The following is a 26,753-nucleotide window of genomic DNA, read 5'->3' as shown; positions in this document are numbered from 1 at the left end:
ATACATTTTCAGAATATCATCAAATTAAATTTACAAAGAAAACAAATTTGGCTCAATAACGTTGGGTTACAAATGCCGTCAAGTGTATTACAATTCCTTAAGCTCAACGCAACAAAATGACTGTTTAAATTATACAAGATACTGTCTAAAATAGATGAATCAATATCCCTTCCAATTACGATATGGGAGGTGGATTTATCAGTACACTTTGACTAAACATCCTGGTCTCTGCTAGGTTCTTTTAACTTTTAAAATGAATAATGACCCCAGTTTACAATTGATACAATATAAAATTCTTCCTGGCTTGGGGTTACCCGGGGGGGTCTGGTGGCAGGGGCTGTGGCTGTGGCCCCCACAGCCTGAGGTGGGGGCTTTGGTGGCTCCTGAGGGCGACATTTGGTGGCTGCATGCCGGCACAGGCAGACATAGGTTACTGGTTGCTCCCGGGTAGGTCTGGGGTGGGCTCGGGGGCTCTGGTTACCTGTTGCGTGTTGGCTGGACATGGTGGGTTTGGGCCCTGGCAGGTATGTTGCTGGATCTTTGGGCTGGTGCATCCGCGTGTTGGGGGTGGGGGGGGTGGGGTGGGGTTGAGGTGTGGGCTGGAGTTGGGAGTCGGGAGTTGGATTGGCTGAGCAGTGATGGAGGAACTGACCTGGTCGGTGTTTCTCCCTGGGCTATCGTTGCAATGGCGTTGTGTTTGTGTGGCTGTGGCCTTTGGATGTCTGTGGCTCAAATCTCCTCCGTGTCTGTCGTGGAACCAGGGGAGCAGGTCTGTGGCTCCGCACATGCGTTATTGCATGTTTTTATGGAGAAACCTTATTTACACAATCACGCTTACACTTACATCCACAGGTGTTTGGATTCAGGTGTTAATGGATACACATGTGGTCTATATTGAGCCACAGTTACAACCAAATACTTCTTGATTTCATTAGTACCTTGCACCTTTCAGTAATATTGCTGTTATATATGTTTCTGCAGGTGTAGAAGCAGTCTTCTAGGTTATTATCTTATATTCTCTTCACCCTTCTTGTTCTCTGTTCTTTTCTCCTTCTCTCCCTTTTTCCTTTTTGCCCCTCTCTCTCTTTCTTGCTTCTTATTTTTTGCTTTTCGTTTCTGTCTCCGTGTCCATAAAAATTTAAATAATCCCAAAGTTGTTTCTAATAAAGTTTATTTTAAAAATATCAAGTAGGGCATTAAAGCACTAGCCATAATACACCACTTGTGAAAGTAAATCTTTTGGGCTTCTTATTGGCATTCAGACATTAACTCTGAGTGCTACTCTGCCGAACTGGACACGTTAGAGGAAGTAACCATAAATAAATAATGTGACACACAGTCCTCTAAATATTACGGTTGTTTCTTGGATAAGCATAATAAGCTAATTTTGTTTTAAGAGTTGTATGTCAGCTTTAAAGTCAACACAGAATCAACTTATATAAGTGTTTTTAATGAAAATATTTCAGCAACTGACTGGGGAAACTATGTACCAACTATACTCTTAGATCTTACCGCTGGCTTAACATTGTGGACCATGATCCCCTTATTTCACCACTGCAGCAATGTATGTGAATCACAGGCTCAGCTCTCCAGTGGATGAAAAACAGATGTGTTTGTGTGGGTGACTCCAACTCCTTGTGCTGACCTGTCATTGAAGGCTCCTAAGAGCTCTTTTCTTGAGCCTCTTTTTTGTCACCTAAAGGTTTAAAAATGGATGTTGCCCTTAGGTTTGATAACCACAATATTGGCATGGTAAAATCATTATATTTTCATCTAGGACATCTCCCTGAGGAATCAGCATTTCTTTGTCTTTCCCCGCAGCTCTACACAGACCACAAAGGGGAGGACAAGCATGTGAATGTCTTGATCTCCCTGGCCGAGTAAAAGACTGTATTTTCAAAGAAAACCATGGTTCCAAAGTAAAGGCTTTGCATGCCTGACAAATGCACCACTCCCAGCAGATGCTCACTCCAGCCCCTAGACTGAGAGCAGCCGCCAAATAACAGTTCACAGTAAGAGGTTGTGTCTGGCCAGAGAAAACAGGTTTAGGATAAAACTATTTAAATACTGCCTATTATATTGTGTTTTGCTTTTGTTTGGTGAGCTTAACTGCTTAGGTGAATTATGCAACTGAGCCCAATGAAACAAAATGTGTTTTGGGTGGTGCTTTAAGGTTTTAACAAACTTTATTTCAATGACTGTCATATTATGATGGGGTTTAGTAGGACCAAAGTGCAAGCAGGAGCATAGGAGCCACAAGGTGAGTAGAAGTGTTTTTTGATTAGTTTCTGTGAAGACATTTGTGTGGAGACCAAGACCTTCTGCACATACAATAACAAGAAACGTTGGTACACTTCTCATCTGAGCAAGCTGCGCAGGGATACGGAAGAGGCACACAGAAGTGGCGACAAGGCCCTGTATAAGCAGGCCAGGAACAAACTGACCAATGAGATCAAAGCTGCGAAGAGAAGCTACAGTGAGAAGCTAAAGAAAAGCTTTGCACATGGAGACGCTAGCGCTGTTCGGAATGGTTTGAAAAACTTGACTGCCTACAGGAGACATTCCCCCAATCCTGAGCAGAATCCTCGCCTGCAGGTATGAAAAGCAGCAGTTCACACCTCATCCCAACTCGTCCACTCCTGAGGCAACCCAGAAAGTACAACCTTCATCAGGAGCTGCTGGTCATCTTCTACACTGCCATAATTCAGCCTGTCCTGTCTTCATCTATCTCAGTGTAGTTTGGCTCATCCACAAAGTAGAACAGGTCCAGACTGCAATAAGCAATCAGGGCTGCAGAGGGAATCATCATGGCTGACCTTCCCTCTACCCAGGACTTGTACAGGTCTAGGGTCAGGAAAAGGGCATCGAATATCTCTGCAGACTCCACACACCCTGCAAACAAACTGTTTAGGATGTTACCTTCAGGTCGGTGCTACAGAGTGCTGTCTGCTAAAACCAGTCTCTACAGGGACAGTATCTTCCCCCAGGCTGTTTCTTTGATGAACACTTGACAGTCAGGGTTCCACAACACCATGCATACTTGGACTGATCTCACGTTATATTCTATTGTAAAGACAATTGCGTATACATGTACATTTTAAAAAGATATTCTTTATTGTTGAGAGCAACAAGCCTTATATACAAGCTTTTTTTAGTATTTGAATTAAAGACACACACGAATAGAGAAAGGTCTAAGAGAATGAGATCGGTGTCTAATTGCACACACACACAGACCCATGGATTCATACATTCTATGGCTACAACTATGTGCAATATCATACTTTTTCTTTTTCGCTATTAAATTTTGAGTGTTCACCGTGACGTCAAATTACAGTGAAATTTTTAGGTGGTATATGAGTGAGAACACCATCTGCCTCCCAAAAAACTGTGGAATCACTTACTGGAAACCCAGGAAATCCCCTCATGCCAGGTTGTCCCTAAAAAGAAAAAGGACAAATCAATACAATTCAGTTTTATTAACATAGCGCCAATTCACAACACATGTCGTCTTAAGGCACTTCACAAAGGGTTTGAAATGGTGTGGGGTTGTTGGGGAGGTTAGATTAAACTACTGAGTGTTAGAGTTTGGCCATTTTAGAAAGGGCTATGTGTAGGGGTACTAAGTCAAGTCAAGTTTATTTAAATAGCGCTTTTCAGCAACAAGGCACTTAAGGTGCTGTACACAAGGAAAAACTTGAGAATAGAATGATGGATAAGAAAATTAAAGGAAAATTGGACTGAAAACAAAACTAATAATGTTTAGATGGCACAGTCAAAGGCCACCCTAAACAAATAAGTTTTTAATCTTGATTTAAAGCAACTTAGGGTTTCGGCGCTTTTACAGTTTTCTGGAAGTTTATTCCAGATTAGTGGAGCATAAGAACTAAATGCTGCTTCTCCATGTTTAGTTCTGGTTCTGGGTATGCAGAGTAGATTTGAGCCAGAAGACCTGAGAGGTCTGGGTGGTTGATACACTGAAAACAAGTCTGTAATGTATTTTGGTGCTAAGCCATTCAGTGATTTATAGACTAACAGAAGTATTTTAAAGTCTATTCTCTGAGCTAATGGGAGCCAGTGTAGGGACTTTAGAACAGGGGTGATGTGCTCCACTTTCTTAGTTCTAGTCAGGGTGCGGGCAGCAGCGTTTTGGATCAACTGCAGCTGTCTGATCGACTTTTTAGGCAGACCTGTGAAGACACCGTTGCAGTAATCAATTCTACTACAGATCAATGCATGAATTAGTTTTTCAAGGTCCTGCTGAGACATTAGTCCTTTCTTCCTGGAGATGTTCTTTAGGTGATAGAAGGCCAACCTTGTTACTGTCTTTATGTGCCTCTCAAGGTTCCAGTCTGAGTCCATCACTACACCCAGGTTTCGAGCCTGACTGGTGGTTTCTAGCTGTATTAACTGAAGCTGTGTGCTAACTTTTAAACGTTCTTCCTTTGGTGCAAAGATTATTACTTCAGTTTTGTTTTGATTCAGCTGAAGAAAATTTTGGCACATCCATGCACTGATTTCTTCTAAGCATTAGAAAGTTTTTCTGACTAAGAAAACCCAGCAGATTGCATCCAGTCAGTGACTTGCAGCATTCCCTCCTCCCAGATGAGCATGTAGAGACAATGGACAGTCACTGGCGATGACTTTGCAGCAATCCCTCATACTGAGCATGCATGTAGCGACAGTGGAGAAGAAAAACTCCCTCCAGCGGAACCAGGCTCAGTGTGAGCGGCCATCTGCCACGACCGACTGGGGGTTTGAGAGAACAGAGCAGAGACACAAAGAACTGATCCAGGAGTCCTTTCTATGGGAAGGAAAAGTAAATGTTAATGGAAGTAGCTCCTTTAGTTGTTTCACCTAGAAAGAAAGAACAGATAAACTCTGAGCCAGTTTTCAAGGTTAGAGTCTGAAAGAGACGCATAGAGTTAGTCACAGTAAAAGCTCAGTCAATTGCTATATCTAGGAGAGAGAAAGGGTTAAACACTGAAAGACAGGGCCAAGTGGATCATCGGTAGAGGGTGAGCATTAAGTTGTTGCCAGCAGAAGGTTGGATGATGCCCCTCACCAGAAAGGTGTCACAGGTAGACACAGAGTCAGGTCAGGTGTAGCTTCTAGGAAGAGAAAAGAGAGAGAACAAAGGTAAAAGCGTAAGTAACAGCAAATAATGCAAAATTGGAGAGTAGTGTGAGAATGTAGCAAAAAGGGTGAAAGTGGTCATTATGTCCTCCAGCAGCCTAAGCCTATAGCAGCATAACTACAGAGATAGCTCAGGATAACCTAAGCCACTCTAACTATAAGCTTTATCAAAAAGGAAAGTTTTAAGCCTAGCCTTAAAAGTAGACAGTTTGTCCATCTAGCCCACTGATGGCCATTGTTATAATAAAAACCACGATTGTGATACCTCTCTCTGTCAGACTGTCAAACCTGACTTCCCCTTACTCCATCCAGCAGCGAGGGAAGAAGACAGAAGTAAAAGATAAGGAAGACAGCTCAGGATAATCCAAGCCACTCTAACTATAAGCTTTATCAAAAAGGAAAGTTTTAAGCCTAGCCTTAAAAGTAGATAGGGTGTCTGCCTCAAGGACTAAAACTGGGAGCTGGTTCCACAGGAGAGGAGCATGATAACTAAAAGATCTGCCTCCCACTCTACTTATAGAGACTCTAGGAACCACCAGTAAACCTATGTATTATGGAGCTAAATCATTAAGGGCTTTGTATGTGAGGAGGATAATTTTAAATTCTATTCTGGATTTAACAGGGAGCCAATGAAGGGAAGCTAAAGTGGGGGAAATATGATCTCTCTTTTTCATTTTCATCAGAACTCTTGCTGGAGCATTTTGAATCAGCTAAAGGCTTTTAACTGCATTTTGTGGACATCCTGATAGTAACAAATTACAATAGTCCAGGCTTGAAGTAACAAATGCATGGACTAGTTTTTCACTCCTGGACAGGATATTTCAAATTTTGGCAATGTTCCAGAGATGAAAGAAGGAAATCCTAGAAACCTGTTTAATATAGGATTTAAATGACAAAAATAACACCAAGGTTTATTTACTTTATTATCGTAGGTCAATTTAGTGATTTTCAGTGATTGACTAAGCAGTTTTGGTTTTTTTAAGACTTAGGTCCAAAGACGACAACTTCTGTCTTGTCTGAATTTAGAAGAAGAAAATTTTAAGTCATCCAAGTTTTTATGTCTTCAAGACATGCTTGTAGTCTATCTAACTGGTTCGGCTCATCAGGATTCATGGATAAGTAAAGCTGAGTGTCATCAGGGTAACAGTGAAAATTTATTCTATGCTGCCTGATATTTTTACCTATTGGAAGCATATATATAGTAAAGAGAATTGGCCCAAGTACTGAACCGTGTGGTACTCCACAATTAACCCTGGAGTTTAACAAAGATTTATCATTTACAGCAGAGGCTTACATTTTCACAGAGCTCTGGCAAACACTTCTGATCATACCAGGCCAATGCCAATCTGGTCCTCTTCCAACAGAGGAAAGAGGGAGCACCAACAGGCTTCTTGTAACCTTCATATTCAAGATTTGAAATGTTTGGTTCGTTTTAAAAAAGGCCCTGCATTATGTACTGTATATTAGTACTGTCTTAAATATCTGAGAGTCTCTTTCTTTTTTTTCTTCCACCAAGCAGAGAAGCAAACACAACCCTAGTACAAGGCAGAGAAGACCGATGCAGCCGCAGCACCCACAGACGACAGCCAGAGCCGACTACCACCACAGCACGCCATACAGCGAAAGACAGAATGCAGTAAAGAGTACCCAAAGCAAAAGCCGTGCACAAAGACAATACTGTGCAAAAGCCCACCCCAACAACCTCCCAAAAAAAAGGCCCCCCGGTGAAAAGACGACCCACAGCATCCAAACCCAGAACCACGTAACCAACCCCCAGCCAGAAGTGGCCCCGTGAGAAAACCCACACCAAAGCCTACAAAGGGTACAGAGCCCACAAAGCCAAAACAAAAACCCACAAAAAGCCGAGACCACTCCACCCTGAGAACAACTCCAGCAAGCCCGCCCGTCCAAACCATGCAGACCCTCCGACCTCTCCTCTTTTTCCACCTGAGGAGCGAGGGTCTGTATATGGTGACCAATAGCCATTCGAATTCAATCTTTCACTCGCTAATCAGATGACCTGGTCAATAATTGAATAGCCTATCACCGAGACTGGTCAATATTTGGACGGCCAATCGCAGGGCGAAATCAATCTTTGTGTTAGCCAATCACTGGAACGCTTCAATCTTTTGGGCGGCCAATCGCTGGGGGGAGCAGAATCTTAAATGTCCCGCCTACCCGGTACCGGCAACTTGATGACCAGAGCTCATTGTTGGTGTTCTGTCGTCAGTTTGGGTAAGACTTTTGCATGCATTGTTGAATATTCTGTTATTGTTATTATATACTATATAATTAGCCTGTTTGTTGCCGCTAAAGTTGTCCGTAGTTGGCTAAAGCAGTCCAGTTGACAATCTGTCAGGTTCATATTAATGCAATCTAAAACAAATGTAATGCTTTACCATCTCAACAAATACAACTTAGCATGTGTTGCTACCATGTTCATCCAAGAGTAAAAATAAAATTATTTATTTTATAGGGAAACACCATAGAATCTATAAGGATATGTATTTATTTTATTTCAGTGCTGATATCAAGCCCTGGCTGTTAGTATGAATATGTGTTTTATATTGTGTTGCATACATGTCTTTGTAATCCACCCTTTTGGGTACTTGCTGTGATGAGTTTATGTAAATGCAATATGAATAAAATTGCTTATCTGTCATTACAGAAAATGTCTAAACAAAACTCCAAAAGCCACAAGGCTATGGATGATAACGAGTGGTTCTCTAGACTGAGGTCTTTTGCCTCCACTGGTGTCTGGCCATCAGATGCAGGTAACCGACCTGCCCCAAGGCAACAGAAGTGGTACACTCTGTATCAGAAGGTATGTTAGAAAATAATCCAAAGAAATACATTTTATTTTTTATCTAATTTACAAATGGTTGACATATTGTACGTCACGCATGTATGAGCATAAAACGACAAATTATGTTTTAAGACCGACTGTATATTTAGACGTAGTCAAGTTCATCTTGTGCTCTGTTTACAGATAGAGAAGTGCCCACTACTGCTGAGAGGCCAGTGGACACTTTTCTCCCAGCCACAAGGGTGTTTGTGTGGGTTTCATCTTCCTAAGGTAAGCCAAATTTGGGCCTTTTTTTAACTACAGTTGATGCACTATACATGCAGTGTAAAGATGCATTTCTTTCTCATAATGCATTCTTGGACTTTTTGTTGTTTATTTCTGAGCTGCTCTGGCAACAGGTCTGTTCCACAGCAGAGGGTCTACACAATAAGCAACCATATTATGCTTTATTTGTGGCCAAAAAAGTTAACAAAAAAAAAGTGCTTTAGAACGCATGTCCTTTTGGTGGGATTGAACCCGGCAGTCTCTGTACTGTGATGAGCACAGAAGCCTGACTGGAAGACATCGAAGCAGCTGGATTATTAGGAAGTTGTGAACTGCTGAAACACAGCTTTTTCAACAATCTTACGGATGAAGGGGATGTTTGAGATAGGCCTGTTGTTCTGCAGTAGCAGCGTGTCCAAGTTGCTCCTTTTGAATAGCGGTTTGATAATTGCTGTTTTTAGGGCCTCGGGGAAAACACCTGACAAAAGGGATGTGTTTATTATTTGAGGTAAATCAGACATTATGACAGGCAAAGCTTTCTTAAGGAAAGCTGTGGGTAAAACATCGAGACAGCAGGAAGAAAAGCTTAGCTGCTGGATGATTTCTTCATATAGCAACTTCTTTGTAGTTTATTTGGTGAAATTGGGAAATTTTGTCAAAATCAGTATCAGTTGGAGACAACTTTGGTACTGGAGTCGATGTGGATGTGCTGACTACCCCTCTGATCTTTTGGGCTTTTTCAGTGAAGAAGTATGCAAATTCATTGATATCAGAGAAGAAAGATTCTCTCACATTTTTCAGTTGCAAGTTATATCTGTGGAGTCTTTCTTCATAGATTTTATAGTGAACCAAGAGTTTAGTCTTTCGCAACCTGTGTTCAACTTTTCGACATTCCCTTTTTTCTCTTCTGAGACCTGAGACGGAGACCTTTTTTTCCAGAAACAAACTTCACTTTAATTAGAGCAACTGAATCAATGATGTCCGAGATTTTAGAATGAAAGTTATCGACCAGCTCTTCTACAGTGTTACAGTGACAAAGTGGAAGTAGAAGAGTAAATTAAAGTTTTCAGCTGCACCGTCCTTAAAGATGCGTTCTCTTATAATGTATCTTTGACTAACTGAGTCACTGGAGATGATGCTTTCAAAAATAACAGAAAAGTGGTCAGATAGGGCAACATCAGTTACAGACACCTTGGAAATGTTTAGACCCTTAATGATGATCAAGCCCAAAATATGTCCCTGTTTGTGCGTTTGCTGTTTAACATGTTGAGTCAAACCAACATTTCTAAGAGTGTCACATTGTTCTACTGCACCTTTGGCTTCAGGATTGTCAATATGAATGTTAAAGTCTCCCACAATAATTAAACAGTCATGATCAACATTTATCACATCTAAAACCTAAATAAACTTAGGAGGCCTGTACATATTCAAGAAAGTGGTTCTGACAGGGCTCTTTACCTTGAGCCATATATTCAAAAAAGTCAAATTTGCCCAGAAATTCCTTTTTACACTTTAGTGAATTGTAAGGATTATGATTATTGATTAATTAATATTCATCAAGAATTATAATTTAAAATCATAATTTCAAAAAAAATCTATTTCTTAACCAAAAATCCTTACTTACAAATAGAAATCAGAGATGTCCTCTGGTGTTGTGATTATGGGCTCGAAGCTCTTTAATAAATATAAATTATTAACCAAAACCACCAACTGTCACTGTTTATTCAACCACTTCACCGAAGGTGGGGGAACTTCGACCAAGTTTTGACAAATAAATCACTCTTGCACAAAATAAGGAGGGGAAAAGATTAACCGTTAGTCGACTGCATTACATATGGAGGAAAACTCATCTTGTTGGACATAGAACCTCTGTGGGTTTCCACCTGCGCCAGGTGTCGGCACGGTCTTCGATCAGTGAATAAATCTCCTGATCTTCTCGTACCAGACAGATTTCCAGCTTTCAAGCTCTTCCGGGAATGGCCTTGTGGAGCAAGCCATTATTCTGCTCGAGAGAGGCTGGACTCTCTTCTACTTTGTAGTGGCCCGCGGGGAGAGGCGGCGAGCTGGGCTGGGTATGCTTATTGCCCCCCAGCTCAGCCGTCTCGTGTTGGGGTTTAGCCCAGTGGATGAGAGAGTCACATCCCTGCGCCTTTGGGTTGGGGACAGGTCTCTGACTGTCATTTTGGCCTACGGGCCGAGCGGTAGTCCAAGAACCTGGCATTCTTGACGTCCCTGTCGGGGGTGTTGCATAGTGCCCCTTCCGGGTACTCTTTTATTCTGCTGGGGGACTTCAATGCCCATGTTGGAAATGACAGTGTCACCTGGAGATGCGTGATTGGGAGGAATGGCCTCCCCGATCTGAATCCGAGTGGTGTTTCATTATTTGACTTCAGTGCTAGTCACAGTTTGTCCATAATGAATACCATGTTCAAGCATAAGGGTGTTCATCAGTGCACTTGGCACCAGGACAGGAGGTTGATGAATGACTTTGTTGACGTGTCTTCAGACTTTCGGCTACATGTTTTGGACACTCGGGTGAAGAGGGGCTGAGCTGTCCATTGATCACCACCTGGTGGAAGCAGAGGCTGGGGACTCGGGGTTGGACCCTTTCATCACCCAGGCTGAAGTCACCGAGGTGGTTAAAAAGCTTCATGGTGGCAGGGCTTCGGGGCTGTATGAGATCCGCCCTGAGTACCTCAAGTCTCTGGATGTTGTGGGGCTGTCATGGTTGACACGCCTCTTCAACACTGTGTGACAGTCGGGGCCTGTGCCTCTGGACTGGCAGAGTGGGGTGGTGGTCCCCCCTTTATAAGAAGGGTGACCGGAGGGTGTGTTCCAACTACAGGGGGATCACACTCCTCCGCCTCCCTGGTAAGGCCTATGCCAGGGTATTGGGGAGGAGAGTCTGGCCAATAGTCGAACCTCGGCTTCAGGAAGAGCAGAGGGTTTTCTACACCCTCTGCTGGGTACTCAAGTGTTCATGGGAATTTGCCCAACCGGTCCACATGTGTTTTGTGGCCAAGGCCAGAGGGGGTTTGGTTTGAGGACCAGAAGGCCCAGCAGAGAATGTACTTTCTGAGGCAAGTCAAGAAGTACAACCTTCCACAGGAGCTGCTGGTCATCTTCTACACTGCCATAATTCAGTCTGTCCTGCCTTCGTCCATCTCAGTGTGGTTTGGCTTACCTACAAAACAGGACAAGTCCAGACTGCAACGAACAGTCAGGTCTGCAGTGAGGATCATCATGGCTGACCTTCCCTCTACCAGGACTTATACACGTCTAGGGTCTGGAAAAGGGCATCTAAAATCTCTGCAGACCCCACACACTCTGCACACAAACTGTTTATAGTCTTTTACCTTCAGGTCGGTGCTACAAAACACAATCTGCTAAAACCAGCTGCTAGAGGGAGAGTTTCTTCCCCCGGGCTGAGTTCCAGAACAACACAATGCATACTTGGACTGATCTCACATTATATACTATTGTAAAGTCAATTGTATTTATTGTAAGGATTATGATTATTGATTAATTAATATTTCTCAACAATTATAATTAAAAATCATAATTCAGGAAAAATATTTCTAGAAATCAGAAATGTCCTCTGGTGTTGTGATTATGTGCTCAAAGCTCTTAATAATTACAATTAACTATTCATCATTAATAACTGATAAATTATTAACCAAAACCACAAAATGTCACTGTTTATTCAACAGCTTCACCGAAGGTGGGGGAACTTCGACCTTGTTTTGACAGATAAATCACTCTTGCACGAAATAAACATGAATGCTTTTCTTAATTACATATATGAAGATTTACTGAAGCTATATAATTCTGAAATACCATTATTCTGGTCCAAACAAAACCTTCACCTAACTAACAAGCACCATTCTACACGAAGGTAGAATGACTACCTAACAATAATAATAAAAGAAAAAGATATGTGCATTGAGTGTCTATGAAGATCAAACCAGCAGTTTAATGGACAAAATGTGCAATTTGGGTTAAATGGAAAGAGAAGACCTCCTGGTGTGCTGGTGTCTCGATTGCAGCAATCAGCTGGTAAACGGTGGGCCACGCCCCTTTAGCCACTAACAGCTGATTGCCCCAAATCTCAAACAAAGAGTCATAAAACTCTGAGGCGGGAATCCAGTGGAAAAACTCCAGTAATAAAACTGAAACAGAGGAATGGTCAGGCAAGGTCATGACCGCAGTTGCTTTGAATGAAAACTTTCTCATCCGTCCAGGAGGGGAAAATATGAAGAACCGTTTAGTTGACTGAATGACAAGGTGGAAAACTAATCTCCTTGGAAATAAAACCTCTGTGGGTTTTCACCTGCGCCGGGTGTCGGTGGGGTCTTTGATTGGTATATGAATCTTCTGACCCTCTTGTATCAGACAGATTCCAGCTTTCAAGCTCTTCCGGGAATGGCCGTTAGGAGGAAAGGTTCGCCTGCCAGCTTTTGTCTCTCCAAATATGTGCCTCCGTTGCGTCGTCCCATGGGGCACGATGGAGGGTCAACCCCAGGTAAGGATGTTAGTCAGCAGCTGTGAGTAGTAAATGTCGGCTGTTATATATAGGCAATAAAAGGACTCCCATAGGGAATAACTAATTTATAATGGCGACAAAGGAAAACTCCATTAGTGACCTGTGGCTTCGTAAATAATTCCTTAAAATGAAGTTTCAGCAGTCCGCTTTAAAGTAAAGATATAGAGGCTTTAACATTGATGCTGAGACATACCACTCGCTGAAAATAGCCTAGCTTTGCTGATCCGAGTCTCTCCCTAAGGCCTTAGGTAATCTTGTTTTCTTTGTGTCATTCTTTTTGTATATAATTATGCATTGGAAATCATTGGACTTATTTACCAAATTAAACTTGTGTTAATCTTAATTTCCTGCTCTTCTCTGTTCTTTCCCACGACATCCGGACTGGCGTGAGGTTGAGGCCGTATTATATCTGGTAGAATTATTTTACCTCAACACAATCAATAAATATAGTTAAACAGTACACGAGTTATTACGGACTTTGCTATGCATGGCGATCTCTTCACCCTAATCACAGAGAATATACTTTCTTCTCACATGTCCATCACTCTTACTCCCGTCTGTATTATTTCTTAGTCAGCAGCTCATTGTTCACTGACATTTCAGACACTGAGATACACCCTATAAGCTGTCAGTGATCATGCTCCTGTCTCCTTAACTCTAGTAAATAAGAAAGAAAACCCACAAAGCAAAAACTGGAGGTTTAATACATCATTGCTTAAGGATGAAGAATTTATCAAATATTTCAAAGAAGAGTGGACTTCATATTTGGAGGTTAATGACCTCCCAGGGACATCAACTTCTGTTCTCTGGGAGGCAGGGAAAGCAGTGATGAGAGGTAAAATAATCATTCTCATCACATAAGAAAAAAAAAGAAAACAAACTTATTCAACAATTAGAAGAAACCATTAAACTGTTAGAAGCTTCCCAGGAAGAAGAAATGCAGAGTAAACTATGTAAAGCCAAACTACAATTAAATGAAATTATAGACAGAAAAACCCAATTCTTAGTGCAAAGACTTCGAATAGAAAACTTTGAAAATGGCAGCTTTTTAGCTAACCAGTTAAAAATAAATAAAGAAAAACAACTATATTTGCTGTTAAAGACTCGACAGGGAATACAGTTTATAATCCTGAAAGAATAAACAGCACTTTCAGAGATTCCTATCAAGCTTTGTAGTCACAATAGATAGACCCATCAGATAATGACATTAATCAATTTCTGGCTAAAGTAACACTTCCTAAATTATCAGATAATCAAGCGATGGTCCCCTGGGTGTACTGTAGCCGAAATCCAAGAAGCTCTCACAAGCATGTCCAATAAAAAGGCTCCAGGCCCAGATGGATTCCCAACAGAGTTCTACAAAGAATTCTGGAATATTTTGGCTCCAACATTCCCAAGAATGTTGCAGAAAACCAAGGAAAAAAATAAATTCTGCCAACATCACTCTACAGTTAAAACCAGGAAAAGACCCAGTACCTCCTACCAGCTACCGTCCCATATCCTTTATTAATGTTGATCTCAAAATAATCTGTAAAGCCCTCGCAAAAAGAATAGAAAAGGTAACTCCTCTCATAATACATCCTGACCAAACTGGTTTCATAAAAGGGAGGCATTCATCCACAAATGCACGCAGATTATTTAATTTAATAGACTATTCCTACAGTAAAAATATTGAGACCAATATATTATCTCTAGATGCAGAAAAAGCATTTGATAGAGTTAACTGGATATTCTTGTTTGCAACCTTGACTAAATTTGGTTTTGGAAACTCTTTTATAAACTGGTTAAAAATGTTATACAGTTCCCAAACGGCACGTATCAGGATCAATAACCAAACATCTTCCAGCTTCTTTCTTCAGAGGGGCACCAGGCAGGGATGCCCATTTTCCCCCTCATTATTTGCAATTTTTGTTGAACCACTCGTGGCAGCAATCAGGCAAACTAATGATATTAAAGGCATAAAATACATGAATATTGAACATAAAATATGTCTTTATGCAGATGATGTATTACTCTTTCTCCAGCATTCGCAAACCTCTGTCTCTCAGGTAATTGGATTGATGAATTCTTTCTCAAGCATTTCGGTTTATTCTATAAATTGGTTGAAATCGACAGTTCTTCCAATTAACTGTTCTTTCCACAAGTCCCTTAACATACAACTACAGTCAGGGAATATTACAAACTTGGGTATTAATGTTTCTCCTAGATTGGAAGACTTAATACAACTAAACCACATCCCGCTTTTAAAAAAAGTGGAAGATGATCTCGCTAGATGGAAATCTCTACCCATATCACTCATGGGCCGGGTTGCTTCAATAAAAATTATGGTCTTGCCAAAAATCAATTACTTATTCTCAATGATCCCAAATAAAGCGTCATCTGACAGGTTTAGATCTCTGGACTCCTCCATCACTTAATTTCTTTGGAAAGATAAACCCCCGTGTATTAGCTTAAAAACGCTGCAAATGACCAAAGATAAAGGAAGACTACATTTGCCTAACTTTCATCATTACTTCTTAGCCAACAGGCAACAATACATCTCAAAATGGTTTAAACACAGTCCTCTAGATGAACCCTGGCTAGATGTAGAACAGACATTATGCAATAATAATAAGATTTAAGATCTACCATTTATTAGCTCAAATATAAAACGACACGAATGCTTTAAAAGCCTCAGCATCTCTATATATTTCTATAATATCAGCATCTCTCTGACAGCATGGTGGGAATATCTAAAACTGACAGGGTCTTCGCTAATCCCATGCGGACGCACACCCATCTGGAACAACTCTGACATCCTACAAAAAAATAATATGATAAACGTTGCAGATTGGAGGAGGAAAGGTATTGAATACCTGAAACATATATTTGAAGGAATTCAGTTCATCCCATTTAACAGATTAAATATACAATATAGGATGGACAAGAATATATTTTTAGAATATCAACAAATTAAATCTATAATAAAAAATAAATTTAGGCTTAAAAACATTGGGTTACAAATGCCATCAAGTGTACTAGAGTACCTAAAACTCAACCCCCCGAAATTAATGTCTAAGGTACACAGGACACTGTCTAATATAGACAAATCAATTTCCCTTCCTGTTATTAAATGGAAGGTGGACTTATCAGTTAACTTTGACCAAACATTTTGGTGTCGGATATGTTCCAGAACTTTTAAAATGACTAACACCAGTCTACAATTAATACAAAATCCTTCATACTATACAGGTCAACGGATGTTCAGGATGGGTTTTGCACCATCTAATATTTGCTTACACTGCACAGGCAATATACCCGACAATTACATCCATGCACTATGGTTATTTACACCTGTTCAGAGGTTTTGGCACCTGATATGCGAAGACTTATCAAAGTGTCTGAGATGTAATAGTTCACCTTCCCCCTCAGTTTGCTTGTTGGGCAACTTAGATGATGTCACCATAGAGACAAATTCAGCTCACCTGGTTTTCACTGCCTTATGTATTGCTAACAAAACTATCCTCATGAATTGGAAAAATAAAAACCTTCTTAATGTTAACCAGTACAGAAACCTGCCATTGGATTAAGTCTTGAGACAGCCTCTGCCTCCACATCAGATCAGTCTCTCAGGGCTCCTTTAATCGGCTCCCATCACCTAGTGGGGGTGGGGCAACTTTGACTTCGTCCTGTGGGTCATTGTGACAGATGTGGGGGGGTGTCTGGGTTTGGGGCATTTGGGGTGTTCCTGGGCTGGGGTCTCTGGGGGGTCTGGCGCCAGGGGCTGTGGCCCCAACTGGGGTGGGGCTTTGGTGGCTCTTGGGGGCAGCATCTGGTGGCTGCATGTGATGTTTTTGGGGAGCCTATACCGGCGGACTTAGGTTACTGGCCTGGTGGCCGGGCTGCTCCTGGGTGAACCTGGGATGAACTTGGGGGCTCTGCAGTCCTGGGGCGTGTCACTCCCAGGCTGGGGTCCTGGCTGGGCCGGGGGGGGCTTGTGTCCGGGCGGTCACGTCACTGGGGTTTTGGGCTGGCGCATGCTCTGGCATCCGGCACCGGCCCGGGGGCCTTCAGAGCATCGGTGGGCGTAAGGGCCTCCTTAACTGGCGGGTAGGTACCATCTCATTGCAGGTGCTCTCTCTTTCAAGGAGTGCGCTCTGCTGGCGGGGCGGAAGATCTGTGGGAGAAGGTGGGGCGGAGTCAACCTGGGTGACTTCAGGCAGGGGTATGAGTGTAAGGCATGTTCTTGGACCTGGATGCTATGGGTCTTCTTCTCACGGGGGTGCACTTTTGCAGGGGGCTTTGTTTTTGGAGGGCTGGTGTGGGTGCACTTGCACGGTGTGGGCTTTGTGCATGGCTTCTGCTTTGAGTGCTCATTGCTGCTTTTTGTCCTCTGCGTTTTGGCGTGCTGTGGTGTCGGGTGGTGGACCAGTGCATGGCGACTCTGGCCTCCGTGTTTTGCAGGGCGGGCGTTGCTGGGCTCAGCGGTTGCATCGGGCTTCTCGCCCTTATGCTGAGGTGGAGTGTGCTTGTCTGCTGGGTGGTTCCTGGTGGGTGGTGTGTGCTTGGGGTTGGTGGTCTTCACCATGCCCCTATGGAAGGATGTGTGGTGTTGCTCTGGCGTTGGCTCGGGGGGAACCGCAGCTTGGCTTGGCTCTGTCGTTTCTGCTTGGTGGTTCTGCATCTCGAGGTGGAGTGCGGCCTCTTTGCTGTGCATGCTGTGGCCTTTCTTTGCCGCCCTTCTGCTTGTTAGACTGGTGTCTTTCCCTTGGGCATGGTGGTGGGCGGGGTGGTGCATTGCGGGGTCTGCTTGACTGCGTGGCTGCCCTGGGGGGATCTCGGCTCGATTGTCTGTGGGGCGTGCATGTGCCTATGCTGGCCCAGAGCTTGCATTTGGGTGGGTCTACCATTTTGGGTCGGGTGTTTCTTGTTGGCGGCCTCGGTGTTGACATGGGATGTGTTTTGTTGCCCCGCGTGCCTTGTTGTGGATAAGGTCTGGTGCCAAGCATTGGGGACTGGGCGCTCTGTTGGCTTTGCCCCATGGTTCGGGGGTGGTTGGGCATGTTGGTCATGTGCCCTCATTTGTGTGGCATACTGGTTGCGCTGGGCCGGCTGGTCTGCTCTTTTTCCTGTGGTGGGGCCACAATCTCGGTCGATGCTGCGCACGCTTCTGGCAGGCTCCTTTTTGTTGGGGGTCGGTGGCTCCTTCTGGCGGGGGACTGGGTGTCGGGGCTGGGGATTGGGGTTTGAGAGTTTGGATGGTTTGGGGGGGTCCGGGGGTGTTGGTCCTTGCTTTCGGCCGGTTCTCGGGGCCTGGTCAATGTCCCTAGCCTTTCGCCCGACGTATGTGCCTATGCCTCCGTCTGTTGTTGGAACTCAGTCGAGGAGCTGGCTCCTTGGGAGAGCATTATGCCCCCCAGTCTTTCCCTCCCCATCCCCGGACACCATCCTTTGCCCACTCTATCACACTACCACTAATGTAGGGCCTTGGGTTGCAGGTGCGTCATTTGGGTGCCGCAAGGGATTTCGATCTCTACGAACACATGGCAGCCTGTGTCCAAGTTTATTGTACAACTTAGACACTCATTTATAACATTTTCATGGCATTCACATGTAGGACCTTGGGTGTGAGTTTGCTCAATGGCAATAAGAGGGGGGTTATTTTATTACCCTAACCTTTGGTGCCTGCCCTCAACTCTAAGGGTTAAGTTGCATGTAGACATTTAGGGTTCTGGGTGGGGTGGAGGGGGGGGTGATGCAGACCATATTCCCCGCCCATTTTTCTTTTTAAATGCACACTACAACAACACGCATCAACACCACATTTGAGCGGGCAGAGGTATGCTTGGGGCTTTTTCACACCCTCATTTGCTGTTTGCCATCGGAGGCCAGGAGAGGGAGCGGGCTTTCTAGTTGGGATCTGGGCTGGGGTTGAGGTTCGGGTCTTGGTGGTTATCTGGTGCTGGGCCTGGCTCTTTGGCCCTCTCGGGATCATTTGGATTGCCTTGAAACTTGGTCCTCGGCTTCGGTGCCCGGTCCGTAGGTTGGGGAGGCATCGAGCTCCGGCGAGGAGGTCTTAGCCGGGCGATGTGCATTGTTGAGTGAGATGTGGCTTCGCTTTGATGGAGGGGCTGGCCAGCTTGCTTGATGCGGTGGTGGTGTGCCGTGCGGGAGGGTGGGTGGCCAGCATCCCGGGGCTCCTCCGGGGTTTGGGTGTGGGGTTGGTGGGATGCTCGGTCCTTGGCGTGCTGTGGTGTCCTTCCTCCAATGCTTCCTTACCCCTGGCGTAACCCCTGGTGCAGGGTTATGGTTGGCAGTCAGGTGGGTGGGGCAGTGGAGCATGTCTTGGGCGGCTGATGGGATGTGCTTGGCCTGCCCGGACCGGTTTCCCGGCTGGTGCATGTTTCCCTCTCACTGACTGATGGGCTCGGGCTCCTGACGGTGGCCGAATGGTTGGGCGGGCTTGGCAGTGTGCTGTTCTGCTGGCTGTTGTGTCTGGGGGGTATCAGGGTGGCGGGCTAGGGGATGTCATGGGGGACTTCAATGTGTGGGGGTTTTGTCCTCTTCTTGGATGTGGCGTCACCATCTTCTGGATTGGCTGAGCAGCAATGGTAGAGCCAAACTGGATAATGTTTCTACCTGTGCTTACGGCTGGCCGGGGACCTCTTGCAGGGTGAGTTTGTCCCGTCTGGTGCTCGACAGTGTCTGCCCTGTTGCCCCTGTGGGCTGGGGCTGGGGCTGGGGCGGTGTTGCGTGGGGCCCTTGCCTTGCTGTCGTGGCACGTTGTGTGGTGAGGGTGGGACGCAGTGGGGGTGCTTGGAGCGAGGCTGTGTGTGTGTTGCTTCGTCGGCTTTCTGGGGATGAAGCTCTCCTGTGGGAGCGTGCCCATGTGCTGTGGAGGCGTGATTTATGGCGTTCGGGTTCAGGGGCATGTGATTGATATCTGTGTCCTGGTTGGGGGTGGCCCAGTGGGGAGATTCATGTTGGGTTCATTGGGGGTGGAGGGCCCAGACCAGGTTCAGGTGCTGGGGCGGTCTGCCTGTCTCCACCCCTGGAGGGAAGGGGACCACCTCCTGGGTCCGGGGGCTGGTTGTCCCTATGGGGTATCGGCACCTGGACCTGGGAGTATAGAGTATGTATGCGGAGTGTGAGTGAGTTCTCGCCACACAGCAGACCACCTAGGACCTCGTTTCATGGGTTCCTCTGGCCTCATCGCCGGCCTCCTGATCGCCCGCATCTCCGCCGCTGGCTACGTTGCAGCAGGCCTCCTGATCGCCTGCATACCTGCCGCTGGCTATGTCGCTGCAGGCCTCCTGATCGCCTCCAGACCATTGGCCACTTCGCTGGCTACTTCGTCGCTGCCAACCCCCGGATCATCACTCTCTTCGTTGCGGGCTACATCGTCGTACACCTCCTGATCTTCAGCTACTTCGTTGGCTTTGTCGTTGCAGGTCTCCTGATCATCGACCTCCTGGATTTGTGTTCTCGTTCCTGGAGATTATGGACTCTGGTTTTGTTGGTTTTGTTTATTGGGAGTTACTTTTGTTTTGAACTATTGCCCTCCTCACAAGGCCTCCCTCCACCCACCCTGGTTGGGTTGTTTTGTCCTTTTGGACTCTTCCCCTCCTCCGAGGCCTCCCTCCACCCGCCCTGGTCGGGTTGTTTTGTTTGTTTTTTTCTTTTGGGACTTTGGCGTTCGGGTTGCTAAGAGGTTGTCTGGAATCCGACCTTGAGGGGGGGTTATGTCACGGAGTGACATTTTGGACTTTGTTTTATGGTTTCTTGTGATGGTTTATTTTGTTTATTAATTTGTTTTGCTCCCTCTACTGCCTCCTGGTGTTTTGTTGTTCTCCTCCTTCATTAAGTTTCCTTATGACTTTGTATGGTTCTATTATTGATTAGTCTCTGTATTAGGGTTCTTTCTTCTCCTGGATCCGTTAGCTCCTCTTTTAATATCTCTGTGTTTATTTATGGTTTGGTATTCTTTTTCACCTTGCACACTTCTTGTTTTTCTAGTCTGTTTTCTGTTCTTCCTCGTCTTTATTCCCTTTCTGTGTTCTTATTCTGTTCTGTCTAGCTTAGTTCTTTATGTTAAGTTTTTAGTGTTCCAGTTCTGATTCCTATTAGGTCAGCTTGAGTTATTGTTTACTTTTATTCTAGTCCTCTGCTTCATTCTCAGTTTGTTTCTATCAGTGTTTGTTTGTTTACATGTAGTCAGGGTTTCCTTTTGCTTAGGCCTTAGGTTCTTGTTATTTTTCTGTTCCTTCCAGTTCCTCTGTTTCCTTTACCTCTTGGTTATTCTAGATTTCTTATGTTTTGGTTATATTATCTTAGTCTATTGTTCTGCTTAGGTCTTGGTTTCTCTTTATTGTTTATTTGTTTCACCAGTTCCTTCTGCTCTCCTGCCTCCTTGTCGCACCAGTTCTCAGTTCCCTTGATTACCTGCCTTTGTCTTTCCCCAGTATAGTAGTTGGTTTGGTGTCTCTATTTGTTGCTGTTCCTTGTGTTTGTCATACCCCGTTCTCAACCCACGTATTTGTGCTGAGTTTTTCCATGTTCCTGCAGAACCTATCTTGTAAGTTTTTGGATCTGGACTTTTGTTTGTATCTGCAGTGCCTTGTTTGGTTTCTTTGAAAACCTCTGGAAATAAAGCAGAAAACCTTTTACAATATGTTGCTGCCCATCTCTTGTCTGCACTTTGGTCCGCCCGCAAACCACTTCATGACACAAGCAGAGCTTTAAACGTCAGCTGTAATGCTCCACTTGTGAAAGTGTTGGGCTCTGTTGGGCTTTTTCTTGGCACTCAGATAACAATTCTGAGTCCTATTCTGCCGGACAGGACACGGTAAAACAAAATCTGGGTATGCTATTTTTAACAACTGTATAGTTTTATTTTTCTTATGTTGTAAATCTGCCCTTAGTGTACAGTCTCTTATTCTTATTTTTTGTTTCTATATTTTTACCCTTGTGGGAATCTGCATGCTTCTGTTTGCCTTTGCTGTTGGTATACCTGAATTTCCCCAGTTTGGGACAATAAAGGAAATTTATATTCTATTCTATTCTAAACTGCAAAAATAAATACAATTAAGTGATAGGAAAAGTTTAATCTTTCATTTAGTTCACACTAATGGTGGCCCGATAATTTTGCACACAGATTTTCTACAAAGAAACAAAAACATTTTTAATTTTGTAAATATTAAGGTCTAAAATTTTACATTATGGATTGTAAAACAATGTAGGTTTTAAGAAAATGAATGTTAAAAAATACAAGTTGCCTAATCAATGACACGTTATTGAAACTGCAGACAACTTAAGAGAAGACCGAATAACTCCTTAAAAAACTCGTTGAAATCCATGTCAAGGTATGTCACTTTCTGATTGCGCCAATTGTTGCATTTCCAACTGCATTTGGCTCCATCAAAAAAGAACCAGAAGGGCTCCACTTTTGGGATCACTCATGCATGCGCACACACACACACACACACACACACACAAGATTTACTGGATTTCCAGAAAACTGTTTTAGGGAAAATGATAATTTTCACTGACAAAACTAGAACATTTTGTTCAGTATCATCAGCTAGAAAAAAATCCCTTTTATGAAATATAAATTGGCTCAATTTTCATTGAGTAGTGCTTTGCATCTGGCTGGTTAAATTTTTAATATGTGCAGGCCACAATAAAGTCTCAAAGCATCCTGGTGCTAAGCATGCTATCCAGTGCCAGAAAGCACACCCTGAGTTGCAAATCATTGGTTCTCCAAAGACATAATGACCTAAAACATGCAGCTACTTTAATTCAAACAAAATAATGGATATTCCTAAATATACCTCCATTAGCCAATATCTTAAACCCATCAAACCTAAGACAACTTGAGGAGTTCCCTAAGAAAGAGAGGGCCAAACTACCCCTTGACAAATCTAGAAATGTCGTTATGTACAGAAATTGCACTGGTCGTGCCAATGGTTGATCCACAAAATATTAAATTAAGGGTACCATGTGTTTGTCTATGGTATTTTAACTTGTTAAATTGTACAAAATATTCTCTTTCATAACCATAAAGAATGTGGTTTGTGTTACAAGTGAAATAAACATTAAAGAATACCATTAAACTATGACCAATGAACCAACTTAAAGCCAGGTCTTATTTTATTTAGTAGCATTTTTTTAGTATTTTTAGCATTTTTTAGTATTTTAGTAGCATGGGGTCAGATACTTTTCCACTCTCTCCTTGATCCTCCCCCAATTTCTGCCCTGCTTCAGCTTTTTGTCTATGTTTTTCTTAGAGCCTCTGTTCGCATATCCTCCTAATTTGTTCATTGTGAGTTTGGTCAGCTGGTCTCTCAACGCAATCGATAAAATTTTCCCAACGGGAACACAGGGTAAAGGGGAACCCTCTTGTCCAGACGGGACGTTCTTCTTCCGAAACGCAATGGATTCCTGGCAGCAGTGGAAGATTGTGTGCCTGACAACAATGTCAGTTGAGGATGTTGAAGATGTGTAAATAATTGGATTTCTGATAACAGGATTTCTGCTTTTTGGAGTTGGCTGTTACCTGGCTTATCGAAAGATTTGTAAAACATCGGCAGCTGTACATAGCACTCCAAAGCTGCCTGGGATGTTTGAAAGGATCTTTAGAGTTCTTAGCACTCAGACTGATTTGTTAAGAGAGCAGAATTGTAAGCTGAACGCGATCCTTGAACAGAATCGCAGGCTGGCTGCATTTCCTGGACTCAAAGGTGATATGATTTAATCTTGGAGAAAGTTGTTTGCTCAGGATCTACTGAACGTACCAGAAATTTGGCTACTTGGATTTGAAATTGAGAATGCCAGTAAGACTTTGAAGGCAGGCGGAAAATCACAGCCGGCCTGAACCAAAACATTTATTGTTTGTCTAATTCAGGTGCCCCAATATGGCCTTCACAGGCTTCTTTTCAAAACATTTCTCCTGGATAAACCTCCTGGATGTAAATACGATGCTCTGCCCCAGCAACCCCCCTCATCTGTGAACTGAACTGTATGGTTTGATAAAAATTCCATCTCTTCTTCAAGGACAATGGCACCTTCGTCAGTGTTGACAGTCTAATTCTTTGCACACATGATTATACTTAAATACTGGCACCCTCACAAGTCCATCATGCCCCTGCAAAATCTTATGTGTGCTGCTTTCCTATGCTCCTTATTTTTACCTAAATGTGGATTTCATTTCTTCATTTCTTCTCCTTTTCATAGATTTTTAGATTTACCAGTGAAAGGAAAATAATGCAAGTCTCTTAAAAATTTGAACAAAAGCTGTTTTTACACCAGTGACTCAGCTTCCTTAGTTAGAACTCAGTGATGGCTTAGTTAAATTTCAATGGATGCAAATGACTGTTATTTATTTTTAGACTTCTCAGAAGTTCTCATAGATTTTTAGATTTCTTAGAAGGATTGTAGTATATAGATTTTTAGATTTACCAGTGAAAGGAAAATAATACTAGTCTCTTAAAAATTTGAAAAGCTGTTTTACACCAGTGACTCAGCTTCCTTAGTTAGAACCCAGTGATTGCTTAGTTAAATTTCAATGGATGCAAATGACTGTTATTAATTTTTAGATTTCTCAGAAGGATTCATAGATTTTTAGATTTCTTAGAAGGATTGTAGTATCATTTGATTTGTTTTTCTGTGTCTGTATCTGTGTTTATTTTCTTTGTGATTGTATTGTAATTGTATGTACAGCGCTTTGAGTGTCTCGTTACTGAAAAGCGGTATATAAATAAACTTACTTTACCTTACCTTACCAATAGTATGTAAAGATATATGAATATACTACTGTAAAGTAATTTGGCAGACAAGGAAACAGTTATGATTATAACATACTTTTTATCTTTAGGAAGAGATGGATATACTTACAGGAGGTCCTCTTGGTCCAATGATTGACAGACCGGGCTCTCCTGGGGTACCCTATGTTAAAATAACAAAGACACAAAACACAACATAAAAAATGAGCAATATGAAATGGCAAAATGATCTACAGCAACAAAACATGTCTTTCAGAATATTATATATATATATATATATATATATATAAAGATATATATATATTAAATATTTGTCTGTCTACTTCTACTACTTCTACATATACATAACTTTACTCACATCCTGTTCTTAATCTATAGGGTCCAGTTTGTTGATGGAGCCAACGCTGACGGTCACTTGAACTATTCTGTAAACATCTTCCTCGAGGTTTAGGAGTGTGTTCGTAGTTCAGGAGAAAACCACAATTGCCTCATTTCTAATTCATCCCAAAGGTGACCAGTCAAGTTTCTCCACCAACTTCATACATGCAGCCATGAAAGTTAGCTTTGCTAACCCATGTTCCTCTAACTGATAATAGTTTCAATACCGCTAAACCATTTTACAGATAAAAAAAATTAGATGAAAGGAAGGCTAACCACTAGGATTGTCAGTCTGCGTCACACGTCTTCTGACAAAAGATGCTGCACGCACACACACACAGCGCATGACGTATGTATGCTTCTCTGCATGTTTGAGGGGATAGTTGTTTTAAGTAATGTTTTAAATATTTCATCCCTCTGTGCCCATCTTAAAAAACATGTTGTGAGTGTGGGCTGAATGCCTGGAACACAGTGCAGGACTAAGCTTTTCCGGAGGTCCTTGTTCCCCTCTTCCATCAGACTCTTTAATGAGCGTGCAATAAATTGACTTTTTTTTTCAGGTTACTTACTGCTGTATTATCAATAACAGTCACAGGTCACAAAGTCTATGTTTTACATCCATCCAAATAACTTGCCTCTACAGCATCTAATTAACTTTGTAAAAAATCTAGTTTTCATGGAGAAAATATCTGAATCGAGGTCCTATGTCAACAGGATTATCTGTTTTACTGATTGTTCAAATATACTGCTGGGGATTGTCTTGCTTAACTATCGTGCCCTGATGCGTTTAACCAGTTTGAGCCAATGTCCTTGTCAGTTTGGCTTAATATTGTGAAACTCTTCTTTAGCCAGTGTTCCTTCATGTTTATTTAAGGACGTTTTAAATATGTTAGGTCATATAATTTGTAATTGATACACATTTGCCTCGGTTCAGGTTTTGCCTTTAACATTCTGTAATGAAGGCACTTATTGAGAAAAAATATTTAAACGCTTCTGCCTTGTCAAACACTAGACCAATATCCAAGCTGGCTTTTCTTTCCAAGGTTCTTGAAAAAAGGGTTTATTTCTAGCTGCAACATTCTTAGAGAACTGTAATTATGAAAGTTTAAAAGGTATCATGGCACTTGCTGAGCACACAGAAGATCCACCGAAGAGACCACCATGTGTAATTTCCTCTAGCAGCAGCTCAAGATCCTGAGCGATGCCATGAAGACCATTACTTTTTACCGACTAAATCATCAACCCAACAACCACAGGCCAAGACTCATTATAAAAACTTTGACCACTTCAAACAAAGAGAACAAGTCAAAAGCTGCAGTAGGGAACTGTGTGGTATGAACTACAGTGTGAACGGTTAGTTTCCAAAGAAGATCCTGGACTCCCAAAGACTCTTTTTCCTGTGAGGAAGAAGCATATCTCTGAGGGAGCTCGCACTGTAGTTACAGTTGACAGGCTTTATGTTAATGGACCTTGAGATAACTCAGTGGCTTTACTGAATGTAACTGCAGTTAAGAATAAACAGAAAACCCTGATTAGATAATAGGATAAGAGGTAAAGTTAATTGACATTTAATAAGTTTGATGTGAACACACAACTGACTTTGATTTGGATGTTTGTGTTTCTCCAGCCCCTCGTTTGTGTTTTCTTTTACTTCCACACAGACACACACATACTTGGTTATATGAACTCAATACGATTTATCACATGGAAAGTACATGGAATTGGAAATAACATTAAAAAGCATAAAATCATCAACTAGAAAAACTTAAAGCTGACATAGTCTTACTTCAGAAAACCCACATATCTAAATCTTAGCCAAATACACCAAGTACACCAGAATTTCCTCAATTTTATTTTGCTAACTATAATT

The 26,753-nt window shown here is 42.7% G+C and overlaps 1 protein-coding gene across 22 annotated transcripts in view; it reads right to left on the bottom strand.

The window, feature by feature from the left end:
- The window catches only part of col13a1 (collagen, type XIII, alpha 1), a 394,128-nt gene that overhangs the window by 258,622 nt on the left and 108,753 nt on the right, over positions 1-26,753 (bottom strand). For 19 of the 22 annotated variants that reach the window (XR_007036044.1, XR_007036043.1, XR_007036045.1 and 16 more), the window contains 2 exons: positions 24,618-24,668; positions 3,402-3,437 (listed from right to left, as the gene is read on the bottom strand). The exons of 1 other annotated variant lie outside the window; for it this stretch is intronic. Coding sequence is in view for 18 of the 21 variants with exons in the window: in XM_047351963.1 (XP_047207919.1) it covers positions 3,402-3,437; positions 24,618-24,668 (87 nt within the window). In the remaining 3 variants the exon portion in view is untranslated. The remainder of the gene's footprint in view (positions 1-3,401; positions 3,438-24,617; positions 24,669-26,753) is intronic. 2 more of the 22 variants (XM_047351950.1, XM_047351953.1) reach the window with 1 other exon arrangement.

This window comes from Girardinichthys multiradiatus, chromosome 22, assembly GCF_021462225.1.
Source record: "Girardinichthys multiradiatus isolate DD_20200921_A chromosome 22, DD_fGirMul_XY1, whole genome shotgun sequence".
In the NCBI taxonomy this organism is placed as follows: domain Eukaryota; kingdom Metazoa; phylum Chordata; class Actinopteri; order Cyprinodontiformes; family Goodeidae; genus Girardinichthys; species Girardinichthys multiradiatus.
Note: the sequence above shows the minus strand (reverse complement) of the source record. Positions and strands in the feature narration are given on the sequence as shown.